At 43.2% G+C, this 14,552-nt stretch overlaps 2 protein-coding genes across 2 annotated transcripts; one reads left to right on the plus strand and one right to left on the minus strand.

Moving 5' to 3' along the window:
- Nucleotides 1–927: 927 nt before the first annotated feature.
- On the plus strand, nt 928–10,358 carry TAF5 (TATA-box binding protein associated factor 5). The gene is made up of 11 exons (XM_005520706.3): nt 928–1,432; nt 2,450–2,690; nt 3,377–3,692; nt 4,358–4,521; nt 4,985–5,120; nt 5,635–5,755; nt 6,400–6,529; nt 7,554–7,718; nt 8,571–8,748; nt 8,892–9,069; nt 9,353–10,358. Exons 1-11 carry the CDS (start codon nt 928–930, stop codon nt 9,568–9,570), a joined length of 2,352 nt encoding a protein of 783 aa, XP_005520763.2. The 3' UTR covers nt 9,571–10,358.
- Nucleotides 10,359–12,306: 1,948 nt separating this feature from the next.
- On the minus strand, nt 12,307–14,529 carry ATP5MK (ATP synthase membrane subunit k). The gene is made up of 4 exons (XM_005520875.3): nt 14,439–14,529; nt 13,424–13,521; nt 13,238–13,333; nt 12,307–12,396 (listed from the first exon to the last, which is right to left on the minus strand). The coding sequence occupies exons 2-3, from the start codon at nt 13,508–13,510 to the stop codon at nt 13,241–13,243; spliced, it is 180 nt and encodes a 59-aa protein (XP_005520932.1). The 5' UTR covers nt 13,511–13,521; nt 14,439–14,529; the 3' UTR covers nt 12,307–12,396; nt 13,238–13,240.
- Nucleotides 14,530–14,552: the final 23 nt, after the last annotated feature.

The following is a 14,552-nucleotide window of genomic DNA, read 5'->3' on the forward strand; positions in this document are numbered from 1 at the left end:
CGGGTTTATAGTTTATATCCCCACTGCTTTTTTTCCCCCCTTAATTCTTTTTTCCAAGCGACTCTCCAATGAACGCTTATTTGTCCTGAAAGACTCCAAATCACACAATACCAGTTTCATTCAAAATAAGGGCTTCATTCTGTAACATCATTAAATTGTTTGGGTTGCAAGGGACCTTAGAAATCATCTCGTTCCAACCGCCTGCCATGGGCAGGGACACCTTCCACTAGGGCAGGTTGCTGAAAGCCCCATCCAACTTGTCCCGGAACACTTCAGGACTGGGGCATCCACAGCTCCTCTGGGCAACCTGTGCCAGTGCCTCAACACTCTCAGAGTAAAGAATTTCTTCCTAATATCTAATCTAAACCTGTTTTCTGTCAGTTTAAAATCGTTCTCCCTTGTCCTGCCACTACATGTCCTTATCCAAAGTCCCTCTCCAGTGCTCTTGTAGCCCCTTTAGACACTGGAAGGTGCTGCAAGGTCTCCCTGGAGTCTTTTTTTTCTCCAGCCTGAACACCCCCAGCTCTCTCAGCCTTTCGACAAGTACCACCGAATCTCTGTTTAACAGACACAATTAGAAGAAGCAGTACTAGAAATATCTGGACAACTCAGCGGCCCAGCCGTAATTAACTTAATTGGGCACCTGGCCCCTAAGGGCACACAGTCCCAAGGGCATCCTTGGTCTACCCCAGGGAGCTCCGTGAGCCCCGCAGTGCCCACACAGCCCCTTGCCCCTCACGCCGGCCGGCACCGCCGCGCCTCACCGCGCCCCCGCTGCCACAAAGCGCTTCCGCCAGCGTCGCAAAACGAAGCCGCGCGTGCCTGTGGCGGCAGCGGCAGCAGTGCCCTTCCTTTGCCCTCACTGTCGCAAGGGCGGCCGCGCCTAGCGGCGGCCGTGCGCCGCCGGCGAATGGAAGGCGGCGCAAGATGGCGGCGCTGCATGAGGAGCCGGCAGAAGTGGCGGCGGTGCAGCCGGACCCCGAGGCGGGGACGCCGCCGCCGCCGCCCGCGGTGCCTCCCGCCGCCGCTCCCGCCGCCGCCCCGGCCGCCGCGGCGGAAGGGGGGGCTGCGGGGGTCGGGGGGGGTGCTGCACCCCCCGAGCCCCCGGCGCCGGGCCCCGCCGCCTCCCCGGCGGCGTTGGACCGGCAGACGCTTGTGGCCGTACTGCAGTTCCTGCGGCGCAGCAACCTCCGCGAGTCCGAGGAGATCCTACGTCGCGAAGCCCGCTTGCTCGGCGACGACCTGGGTGCTATCGCCCTCAGCCCCGCCAGCGCCGGGCTCCTGGGGGGCTCCGGCAGCGATGCGGACTCCGGCGAGGCGCTGCTCGGCCGGGGCACCAGCGCTGCCGCCGTCGCCATAGGGGGCAACGTCGCCACTGTCGCTACTTCCAGCCCCAGCGTGGCTGCAGTTGCCGCCGTGCCGCCGGGGAAAGGTAAGGCCCGCGGGGACTGAGGGGTCGCTCCCTCCTCTCGGCAGGATCCCCGGGAAGTGGGGAGCCCATGTGCTGCTCGCAGCCTCGGGGGCTCTCCATTATGCTGGGACACAAGGGTCGATGTCAGCTTCTCGGTGCTGCCGAGAGTCTACCCCGGCCTTCCGGCAGGTCCCTGGATGTCTCATTTCCCCATATAATCCATGGAGAAATCCGTATCTCTTGGAGCAAGGGACCAAGGACAGGGTGTCTTGCATTTGCAGGGAGCACTGTGAAGCGAGAAGTGCTCCCGCTTATATTCGTGTCCCATCACAACTGATAGAGTAGCAGGAACAGGAGGCTTCCATTGTAGTTAGTGGGGATTGTCCCGGGTCTGGCTGCAGGGATGAGAACAAAGATCTGAGGTACAGTCTGAGTTTTGGTGAAGGAGCCACGGAACTAGTTACATTTCAGGAACTGCTAGTCTGAGTTCCAGTGAGTGTACAGCTTGTTTCTGACATCATCAGATATCATTGTTTTTATATAAAAAAACAATGGAAGTATGTTACAACTGCTGTGTAGAACAGAACTGTCAGAGTGTTAAGTGCCCTTGCGCTGTGATGGTTGTGTGGTGGTCTTGGTGAATTGTTCTCTTAATCTACTTAACTTGCTTGTTTACTGGGACCAAAATAATTATAGTGGAATGTCTTACATTCTGTTCCTTGTTTAAGAGTTTCTAGCCCTAGCAATAAAATAATTCATTCTGGTGAGGTTAGTGGCTTCTTCCATCACATTTTAAATCCTGTCTGAATTAGGCACTAAGTGCCTACCTCACAGGCATCTGTTGGCAGGGAAAGTCCAAAAAACTGCTGGAGAGAATTGGCTGCTGGACCAATGTGCTCTCACCTGTATTGTTTAGACTTGGTGCTGAACGTGCACAGGATGTGTTTTGCTCACCTGACCAGGGAGTTGTGGCCACTTTGTTTGCTGGCTCTTCCAGACTGTCTGAGCAGCTGTTGTTGTTGGCTGGTGCTTTTGCAGTCGGAGGTGCGGTGGTTGTGGAGGATCAGCCGGACGTGAGCGCGGTGTTGTCGGCCTACAACCAGCAAGGAGACCCGACACTGTACGAGGAGTACTACAGCGGATTAAAACACTTCATCGAGTGCTCCCTGGACTGTCATCGGGCAGAATTGTCTCAGCTCTTTTATCCTCTCTTTGTGCACATGTATTTGGAATTGGTCTACAATCAACATGAGAGTGAGGCAAAGTCTTTTTTTGAAAGGTAATTAATTTTCATTTGCATATTTGTGTTATATTGTGCTTGCTACTTTGGCTAAATCTGTGAACTATAGTAGCATAGATTTATGTGCGTATACATGGATATGTATTATTTTTCTTCTCTAAAGTTGAATAGGTTTGAAATCTGAAGTAACAGTGCCATGGGTTGTAGCACCTGTTCTTAAACTATTTTCCAATCTGCTGTTAGAAAGATGTGCAAACTACTGAACTGTTCATTGGTAGAGTTTGAACCATGTTAATGGTGTGCTGATGGGCTCCTTGCTGCAAAAGGATCAATGAAGAGATTCTGCATCTTTAGGGAAAGATTGTGGGGTCAGTTTTCAGCAATGGAAGATTGCATTGAGACGCCAAAATAATGAATGCTATAAGTGTTTGCTGATATCATAGCATGTACATTGAAATTCTTCAAATGAGCTTAAATAAATTAATTTCTGGGTAGTCTATAAATTTCTATACTCTTACTATATTTCACTTCTTTATCACTTGAGAGGAAAATAGAATTTAATTTGTTTCATGGATTCAGACCAATTGTGAAATACTTCAATCCAAAAGGATAACTTTTTTTCCCTTCAAATGGTTCTGTAAATAGTTAAAATGTCCCTTGCCACAACTATTTTATAGCAAGTTGAGTGACTGAACCTTTTATCATATCTTAAATTGCTTCAATAGATTTCATGGGGATCAGGAGTGCTATTACCAGGATGACCTGCGTGTATTGTCGAGCTTAACCAAAAAGGAACACATGAAAGGTAACGAGACCATGCTGGATTTCCGAACAAGCAAGTTTGTGCTGCGCATTTCCCGTGACTCTTACCAACTCCTGAAGAGGCATCTTCAGGAAAAGCAGAACAATCAGATCTGGAACATTGTTCAGGAGCATCTTTACATTGACATCTTTGATGGAATGCCTCGCAGTAAACAACAGATAGATGCTATGGTTGGAAGCTTGGCTGGGGAGGCAAAACGAGAGGCTAATAAAGCAAAGGTAGGAAACAAAAATTGTTCCACTTTTTACAATCCTCCCTGCTTTTTCAGGGAGATACTTTAGTACAGATTTACAATCATAACTTGAGATCTTAAAAGACAGCATGAACAGAACAGAGGAAGAGAACTGTACAAACAGATTTTGACAGGAGTAGAGAGGTCAAGATGTGTTGTTGTCATGTGGACAAAACTGCTGAACCCTTTTGAGAGACAACCTTGTGTTCAGCCCACTGAACTAAATTTAAACTAACTAATTAATTACTTTGGAGTTTTAAAATGGACACCTGACTGTTTGGCTTCCTGTTTTGTACAACAGATAGTAATTTTGACTTGCTATCAGTTGTTATTGGAAGAGCTATGTGTGTAGTACCACAGTAATACACAAATAAATGAGGTAGGGTGGGGATTCTGCTTTAAAAAAGTGGTAAGAGATGAAGAGAGAACTTATAATTGTCCAGATCAGTTGAATAGGTAAACCAGAATGTGTACTACATTCCATGTGGGCTAAGCAGTAATAAATGCTGTAATATTAAACAGAGCAGCTTTAAAAGGGGCAGCTCTATTGCTTGGACTACTACATTGAAAAGCTACTATTAAAAAATGTAGTTTTCAGTTAGAACAGCAGTTACTGTTTTGTCTTGTGTGTTTTTTTATATTGGCTTGTAGGTTTTCTTTGGCTTGTTGAAAGAACCAGAGTTTGATGTGCCTTTGGATGATGAAGATGAAGAAGGAGAAAATGAGGAAGGAAAGCCAAAGAAGAAAAAACCTAAGAAAGATAATGTAGGGTCAAAAAGTAAAAAACAGGATCCTAATGCTCCTCCCCAAAACAGGTACCAAGGAAATTATGTGTAGAGAAGTCTTTAAAATCCAGTATTGTCAAGCCAAATCTACATCTCTGTTCACATGGTATTTTTGTTATTTTGACTATTTTGGCTGTACACAGCTTTAGCTGTAAGACTTCCAAGGGAGGTCATGGAACTCTTAGCATATAACCCTCTGTCATTGCCCATCAAGTCAATCCAGATTGCCCTTGATGAAATTTTACTTGGTTATCCACTAATCTTTTCAGGTCATACTCAGTTGTTTATCTTGTTCCAGTACCTGTCTGAAACTCTGAAAGCTACTGGCTCTCTTTCTCATCAGTTAGTCTTCTACATAGTCTTTTGTTTTTTTCTAACTCTTGTTTCTTATTTGAATACTGTGGTATGGGCTTGCATGGGAAAGTTTTGCTTGCTTTGTTTGGATTAACAGGAAGGTATTTTTACTTTGTAAAAATATGTGCTTCTTGTGTAGAATTCCTCTGCCAGAACTGAAAGACTCTGACAAGCTGGATAAAGTAATGAATATGAAGGAAGCTGCAAGACGAGTGCGTCTTGGACCAGAGTGCCTGCCCTCCATCTGTTTCTACACATTCCTTAATGCTTATCAGGTTGGTAAAAGATACATTTGGAATTTGGGTAATAGGGGAAAGGGCATCAAAATTATGAGCAGCCTTGTTGCTAAAGACAAAAGACGTAAGAGTGTCGGCAAGGGTAATTGGAGTATTTGGATTAAGCATTGCCTAGCTTATGTTCCAACATATTCAAAATTCTCTTCAAATACTCCTTAAAGTATAAAATTTCCTTGCTCCTTGGTTTTGCTTGGATTTTGCTATAATTCCGTCTTTCACTTTTCCTGTCCTAAGTGTTTCCTACAGGACACAGTAGATGTTTTGCCCTGGAGTACTGGAAAGCAATACTCTTTGTCACTACTGACTGTACTTCATACATAAAGCTTTATTGTTAATGGGGCAAGAATTTGTGTGTGTTTATGTTTATCCTATAGTAATTCTCTCAATTTTTGTAGATGAGTCAAATTACCTTTTTAATGGTTCTTAGGATTTTGTAATATTTGCAATATATCATGAGAGATGCAAACAATATAACTGGATATTTTGTGTGTAGGGTCTAACTGCAGTGGATATTACAGATGACTCCAGCATGATTGTAGGAGGCTTTGCTGACTCCACTGTCAGAGTGTGGTCTGTGACTCCAAAAAAGCTACGTAGTGTGAAAACAGCTGCAGGTAATTAAGAAAATAATAGTTAATAAGAGCATAAATAACTTGTGACATTTGTGTTCTCCCTGAGCAGTGAAGATCTCTGGCAGGAGAGTTGGCTGCAGTGGTTAGATGCTTCCCTTTGAAGAAACAGTATGTGCACATACATGATAATGTATGGGATATGTGATAAAATATGTGCACAAACAACATAGGCTTACATCTTACATACTACCATTAGAAACAGTTTTAAAGGAATGAGAAATCTGGTCATGTACACCTGCTATGAGGTAGTCAGTGCACAGAACTTGGAACTAGCCATAGCTAGTGTGGAGCTAGCCATCTTGCTTCTCTAAGTGGATGGTAACTACAGGGTGTAATAGAAATAGGGGTTAGGTGATCTAGGAGAGGGACTAGAGGTAACATGGGGGAAAGGATAGGAGGGAACTCTGAGAAGGTTGGAGAAGAATGTCCTAAGCTAAACACCTACATGAATTCATGGAAACCACCCTGCTTTAATTCTGATTTTTGTATAACAATGTATTGTGGTTGAAGCTGGATGCTCTGCGAACATTTCTTAATCTTGATATTTAACTGAGATGATGTAATGATGACACTTATCTTTGACCTTCTGACAGTTATTCTGATACATGAACTTTGAAATCTTGCAGACCTCAGTCTCATTGACAAAGAATCAGATGATGTCTTGGAGAGGATCATGGATGAGAAAACAGCAAGTGAGTTGAAGATTTTATATGGTCACAGTGGACCTGTCTATGGCACCAGCTTCAGTCCTGATAGGTAAAAGTTTACAAGCTAACTAGTTTGCTTGTCTTCAGTTTTAATTGCATGCAGCTGAGTGAGAACATATTCTTAATGCAGCTTTTTCCAAGTTAAAGCAATTCTTGCTCATGCAGCTTGTAAGATACTGTGTAAATGCTCATGAAGTTCAGGGTGTTGAGCTCTGCCAGCTATTACTGAAATCCACTATAGCTGAGAATACCAGCACCGTTTTGGAGATTTAGGACTTAGATGGCAAAACTACAGTTTTACAAACTCTAGTTTAAGCTGGGCTTTAACTAACTGATATATAGAGAGGAAAATTTCTGCAATATTAATATAACTTAGAGTGTTGCAAGTCTCAGTAGCACATCATTGGACTTCAAGTTTCTCATATTCTATTGAGACTTTATTTTCAGAATGTATGGAACAGTATCTTTAAAATAAGAGGTTTTAAACCTTTGCTTAATGATGGGAGTCTGGACAGTGGAAAAAGAGGTTTAAATGTCTCAGGTTTTGCTTTAGCTTGTGTTTAGTCAGGAAACAGCCACCACAGAAACACAGCTGAGCAGTAAACTTTGTGTGGAACAAATATAGTCTATAATTATTAATTGAGAATGAGAATATGATATGAATTCTCTTTCAGGGAATCGTGAAATTTTGTTCAGAGTTGTAATAGAAGATCCTTTAAAAAAATAATACAGCAGTTTACTAATAATTTTTTCATGTAACTGGAATTTCTGAGTAAATACTTCCTCTGTGGTGGTTTTTTTTTTTCCCCTCGTTCCCCTCAGTATTAAATGCCATCAGAGTTGATCATCAGTGTCAAATCATGTCTTTTTTTTGCATAAGGGCCTAGGAGTGGGTTCTGCTTGAATTGGTTATTGTTGCTTACTGCACTGAAATGCTGTTTTATGGGTGATATGCCAAACTGGTGCTGCTGAGGAGACATGTCTATCATGGACATCTCACAGTGTTTATGCAATATTTATACAGCCCCTGTGTGAGTTTGATATGTTGTATGCTATACTTTCTCCTGTGACAGGAATTATCTATTGTCCTGTTCTGAGGATGGCACCGTGAGATTGTGGAGTCTCCAAACATTCACATGTTTGGTGGGATATAAAGGACACAACTATCCTGTTTGGGATACACAGTTCTCTCCTTACGGCTATTACTTTGTTTCTGGGGGACATGACAGAGTGGCTCGGTAAGAAATTGCATGTGTTTTTTTTACTTGTCTGGGTCAGTTTGTGGCGGATCAACCCTGAAAGTCATTAGCTAATACACTCTTGCCTACTCTATTACTCAAAATAAATTTTATGTCAGTTAAAATTCTGAACAAATGCTTTAATGCAGTTTTCTGTTTTTTTAAACACACATTACATTATCTGATGGCTAAAGAGATGATGTCCTCCTAAGTGACCCTCTGATTAGAAGTATTCTCCTCTAATTGTTGAACAACTTGACAGAATATTTTTTATTTCTCCATTCTGAAAAGTATATTTTTCCAAAAAACATTCTGCCAATTCGATAAACTGATCCATAAGAAATCACTCCACAATTACTTTTTTTTCTCATTGTGCAACTGATCATGGAATCATGGAACAGTTTGGGTTGGAAGGGACCTTTGAAGGCCATTTAGTCCAACAGCCCTGCAATGAGCAGGGACATCTTAAACCGTATCAGGCTGCTCAGTGCCCCACCCAACCTGACCTTGAATGTATCCAGGGATGGGGCATCTCCCACCTCTCTGGACAACTTGGGTGTTTCACTACCCTCATTGTAGAAAATGTCTACCTTATATCTAGACTAAATCTACCTTCCTTTAGTTTAAAATCATTATCCCTTGTCCTGTTGCAGTAGGTCCTGATAAAAAGTCTGTCCCCATCTTTCTTCTAATCCCCCTGTAAGTACTGAAAGGCCACAACAAGGTCTCCCCAGAGCCAACTCTTCTCCAGGCTAAACTGTTATCCTTTCCTCACTGGAGAGCTGCTCCAACAGATACAGAGACTGAACTTCTTTAGGGATCTTTTATTAATAAAGCTTTTTTTATTTTCAGTCTGTGGGCAACAGATCACTACCAGCCATTACGGATCTTTGCTGGTCATCTTGCAGATGTGACATGTACCCGATTTCATCCAAACTCCAACTATATTGCTACAGGCTCAGCAGACAGGACTATAAGGCTGTGGGATGTTTTGAATGGGAATTGTGTAAGAATATTCACTGGACATAAGGTAAAGGCAGTTCACTGACAGTGTGAAAGTGATTTTATTTATTGAAAGAGATTCTTTACAGTTCTGTTCTGAGCACAGCTTGACTGACTGAATGTGAGTAGACTTAATTAACTTGTTTTACTGCCTTTCCATGTCTACTTTAGGGACCAATTCATTCATTGGCATTTTCTCCTAATGGACGATTCCTGGCTACTGGAGCAACAGATGGAAGAGTTCTGCTGTGGGATATTGGACATGGCTTGATGGTTGGCGAATTGAAAGGGCACACTGACACTATCTACGCGCTCAGATTCAGTAGGGATGGGGAGATTTTAGCATCAGGTAAAATTCACCAGGAACAGTGAAGTGTCCATTGTATTCCATAATTCTGGAAAGGAATTATATAATTAGTTCCTTAAATCGAGAAAGACAAAGGAGAATCACTTGCTTAGCAAAAGCAGCAAGGACTGGTAACTTATGTGTGCATTCAGTATGCTATGAGGCTTGCAATAGTTTTCCGCTCTCTGAGTTTTAATTTCTGTTAACTTGCTCCCCAGAACCATTTTTCATATACTATTTTATTAATACAATACTTTAAACTGTGGGGTTTTTTTTTTCTTTTTAGGTTCAATGGATAACACAGTTCGTCTGTGGGATGCTGTGAAGGCTTTTGAAGACTTAGAAACCGATGACTTCACTACAGCCACTGGACACATAAATTTGCCTGAAAACTCACAGGACTTGTTACTGGGCACATACATGACCAAATCAACCCCCGTTGTTCATCTCCATTTCACACGCAGGAACCTGCTGCTGGCTGCGGGAGCCTACAGCTCACAGTAGATCAGGAAGCTGAAACTGACTGTGCCAAGTCATTGCAGTAGTGACCTCAGGACGTGAGACGAGGGAATGTCTTGAACAGAAGGACTCCACGACTCCATTGCAAGGAGTATGAAACTGTAATTAATATAAGCAGCGTTTCTCAGTTCTGCTGTTTCATATTTATCTGCAATTTGAAAATGCTGGAGATTGACAAGACATTGTGGCTGTAAAAGAAGGAACTGTTCGTGGTGCTTTTGGTAACATAGATACTTATGAAATGAGCATCTCTTTCCAGAGGTGGTACTGAGCTCTGCCGAAACTTGTGAAAAGTTAACAGCCTTTACATGTGTTCTCAGATTTTTTTAAAGCACTTAATTTATGGTTAACAAATGTTTCATCAGTCTCAAACACAAGCAAAACTGTCCATTTTCAGGAAAGAAGAATGTAGTTTTGATTCACTACAGCCTGGGCTGGGCAGCAGGTGTGGTGAGATCATAGCAACAACCAGGGCATTGATGGAGTGGGCCGGACAGCCCAATGCTTGTGGGGAACTGTCGCGAAGCTCCGTGCATGCTTTTTATGCAGCCAGATACTAAATCCTGAAAAGATTTCAAACTCATGTGCTCTTTTGAGGTGTCAGAAACACAGATCTTGTTACTGTTTTCAAAGGTAGCCAGTGCTGTCAGTGTGATAAGCAACCAGAAGTGCAATGTGAACTTTATTTACTTTCATACTTCAATGTATGAGAAAATAAAAAAGGGGAATTGAGGCACAACTGAAACAGTCACTATTAAAAATGTGGACTTAAACTCTTTACTTTGTATTAGATGTAAAAGAAGATTAACAACCTGTATCCTTTCTGCATAAGGCTTAACATAAAAAACCAGTAAAACTAGCCAAGAAATTGAAACATTATAGCAGCACAAAAGGCTAAGCACATCATCAGCTGGTTTTTGAAAGGCCAGCTTGTCTGCTGAGTGACAATTCCTATCTACAAGAAGATTGTACCCAGTGGGTCCTCCTGGACTACAATAAGGCTGTGTTTTATTTTAATGTCAGTGTCTTTGAATTGAAAACAGCACACCAAAGGCCAGGTCCAGTGTGGCTTGGGTTTGGGTTGGTTTTTGTTCTTACAAGATTTGTGCAGAGAAACCCGTTTTGTGTTCCTCATTACTTCACAGTAAGGACTTGCACACTTGAACAAACTACTGGGTCTCTAGTGAAAATAAAAACAAGACTTGTCATTTCTAAGGTCAAGTAAATGGAGAACTACCTCCTCTTTCATCTCGTCTTTCTCTAACTCTTAGAGTAAAGCTATACTACAGGCATTATACATAAAAAAAAAAAAGTGGAAAACTCACTAGGACACCTAGACATTTTCTTCAAAGAAAAAAGCTGAAACTTTTTTTTTTTCCTGTGTAATGATACCTCAACAAAATTTCCTAGCTCTCAATATGACCAGTTAGATCTAAGTACAATTTTTGATAGCTTAAAGAAAACACTGCCACATTCTGCCTTTGTGTTTTGTACAGTTTTATACTTTTGATATTATAATAAATACTAAAACCACAGTTTGTGTCTATATGTTGTTACAAGATATTTCCTTAATGGCTGCAGTGGAAGCAAAAACAGTTTGTAACTGTGACAACTCTGCTAAGAGAAACAAAGTAATCAGAAATGTTTAAGTTAAGGAGTAGCCATTCCCTATCAATCTTGTTCTAAAGGAAGGGGACAGGTTCTAGCTCCTGAGCCTATTACACTCTTAGAGCTGTCATTCTTCGGTGGTGGAATTAAATACAGCTGAAGCCATCAATGCAAACACTCAGGAGGGAAAGATGACTAGATTTGTTCAGCAGACCCAGCATGTACAAAAAATGGCTTTAAAAAAAATGAAGTAGAGAGAACATCAAGACCCCATAATTAATTTTTCCATTTTTTTCCAGCAATCATTCCTACCTCCTGCTGCTTTCAGGTTGGGAAGGGTATTTGCCAGCTTTGGAATGGTTCAACCCCTGCTGCTAGCAGAAGCATAGTATCATCTCCCACATCAGCACTACTGTGACATCTAAGGAAGGTACCAAGTTTTAATTAACCTATAGAAAGACACTGTGGAGAATATGAGACAGATTTTAGTGTTGGCAGGGAGGAGGCTGCACACACCTAACTGTGGTAGAGCACCTCCTTTCATAAGAGACAGGAAAAGTAAGCACTGAACTATTTGGTCAGTGTTTATGAGTGTGCAGAGTTACAGGTGCTTAACATCAGCAGGCTAAGTCATTTTCCTTTTCCTCTCCACAAGAGAAGCCAGTAACAGAAAATGTTTAAACACAGTAACTGGGTTGGCCTATTTTCTAAGCTTTTCTATCAAAGCTAAAAAGGTTCTGGGCAAAATACAGACAACTGAAGATGTCATGGTTTCCATGTAAGCTACTAGCTTACATGGAAATGTGGAATGCAAAAAGTGGGAGCAAGCAGGTGGCTGCAAACCATGCAAGCTGTGACAAAGACATGTGGATCATGCTTGGATCAGCTCCAGGCCCTGTTCAGTGTTATGGCTGTGCAGCTGAGGTCCCTCCTAGGTCACTGCCTGGTGCTCAGAACACCTCAGGATGTGTTACAACAGCAGCAGAGTTAAGATAGTAACGACACAATCAGCTGCTCCATCTCTGCTACAAGCAACTATTTTTGACAAAGGAGGAAAAATAAGAAGTACCACACTTCAGCTTTTTTGGACTATTTCATACTTCCAATAAAACATGTAATTATTTATATTTTATTAGCCACAACAGGTCATCAGCTTGCATTAATTACATTGACACAGACTGGAGGTTCAGACATGCCAGGAACCTGCCAAGAGAAGAAAGGTCAAACATAGCAATTCTTGCACGATATTAACTGAGCATCCCCCTGCCCCAAGCCCAAACTATTTTAGCTACGAGCAGCCAGATTTCAGCACAGCCAGGAAGAACTGACTGATGTCCCCTTAACACACAACAACAATGCTAAAGCTTATTGGTTTATATGCCTTTCTTCAGGCTATGAGGACAGCCGATAGGTTTTGCCAAAATGCCATTTTGGTGAAAACTCTTTATTTGAAAGTGACTCCAAAATTTTGTAACACTTGGTTGTTGCTATACAAGTTCAGTCACTTCTGCATGGCCCTTGAATAATCGTGTGCAACACACATTTCCATCATATGGTGCTCCTTTACTCTGTTCAAATGAAGGTTTTAACAGATTGCAATAATCTCTACTTGGAATTCTAATACAGCCAAGAAATAAGTCCTTAAGCACTACTTCATTATTTCAGTAACCTACAAAGCAAATTATCCCTATATTACAGCAAAAGGGCAGACCAGAAGCACCTAATATTTGTAGGCAAAGCTTAATGTATCTTGCTGCAACATCCTTCTGTTCCTCCCTCCCTGCATTCCATCCCCAGTCCCATTTATGTCAGAAGAACAACAATATTGTATCCCATACTTTCTGCACTCCCTTTAATAACCCACTTCACGCAGAATGCCCCCAAGTAGTTGATGCTATAGATTATTTGAGGTTTAAAATGGTAAAGAGGAAGTCCACGTGCCTGTGTTTCTGTCTTTCATTACACAGTATTGTTGGCAACTAGTCCTTTGTCACCGCTTTCTGAGCTGAAACATTTTGGTCCTGGAGGAACATCAGCCACTTACCTTTTACTTAGCTGTCACAGCAGGTGTTTGCTTCTTAGGCCTAAACTTGAAATACAAGACAAGGAGTGCAACACCTGTGTACGTTGCTATTACATACTGGAAAACAGAAAAGTTAAATTCAGTTTCCATCTAAGCCCCAGAAGACACCATTATACAAGACTACAAAGCTATGTACATAATACATACATTTCTCCTGCCTATGATGGTATAGGAATTGAAGTACTTCTGAAATCCAGTGAACTGGTGTTGGGATCCCGAGTCATGGCCAGCCATGGCTGCTTGTCCTAACAAACAGTACAGGACAGTTAATTAATTTAAAGTCACTTGGATAGGATCAATAGGAAAATTAAACTAATCTCTACACTGAGCTTCATAATTCCATTGTCTACTCCTAAATCTGCTTTCAGGACATTTGACAAGTAGTGGATATACATAAGGAGTAGGCACATCTAGAGCATTTTCTCTCGAAGAACAAAACAGGTGATGGGAGCAGATAAGCAAATAAAGGGTTCACTGCATAATAAAAGCAGAGTGGTTTTTTAATGTTTAGAGATATATTTTTCTGAAGAGGATGTTATGTTTAGGACAAATATTTGTTGTCTTCTGCCTCCCTCCTAAGGCATCCCACACCCGACACAGTTCCTCAACCAGGCAGGTGCTGCAGCCCCCGGTGCCCCTGTAGCAGACACACGAAACTGCACAGCAGGTGCTGCGGTCATACAGCTCCTATGTGTCATCCATCTATCGCTTATCTAACCCAATCCAGCAGCGTTACTCTGGCGTAGAACCAGGCAAGCGTTAGCTCGGCTGACTGCAGTTGTTAAAAAACTTAATGAAACAGCCCTCTAAACGTGTGCCACACGCTGTTGGCAAAGACTTAAGAAGCCAAGGTCATCTTTTCCCGTGCCTGACCGATGCAAAATCCTGGGCAAGAGCCGAGGCGCCCTTCCGGGGACGTGAAAGCGCCCCGTGACAACACGAGTCCTGTTTTCCGGAGGAGCTCTGTGCCCTTGCCCGGCTACACCCGCAACCCCGCGCTCGCGTCGGGCCGGGGAAGGGACGCGGAGGCATTCGGAGGGAGCGACGCTGCGGCTGAATGTCGCGGGTGCCCAGGCGCTGCGGAGAGCCGCCCTCCCACCCGGCAGGAACAGGACCCAGCTCCGGCCCAGGACCCGGCCCTGCCCAGGCCGCCCCGCCGTACCTCGGCCGCCCCGTCTCCGCCGCGCTCTGCCCTTCGCCTCTGCCCTCCCACAAGATGGCGGCCCCGGGCGCCGCGCGCAGTCCCTGCCCGCGCCGATTGGCTGCGGCCCCCGGG

The sequence above is a fragment of the Pseudopodoces humilis genome, chromosome 9, assembly GCF_049639895.1.
Source record: "Pseudopodoces humilis isolate 2021_Gansu_Grassland_sample_001 chromosome 9, ASM4963989v1, whole genome shotgun sequence".
In the NCBI taxonomy this organism is placed as follows: Eukaryota; Metazoa; Chordata; class Aves; order Passeriformes; family Paridae; genus Pseudopodoces; species Pseudopodoces humilis.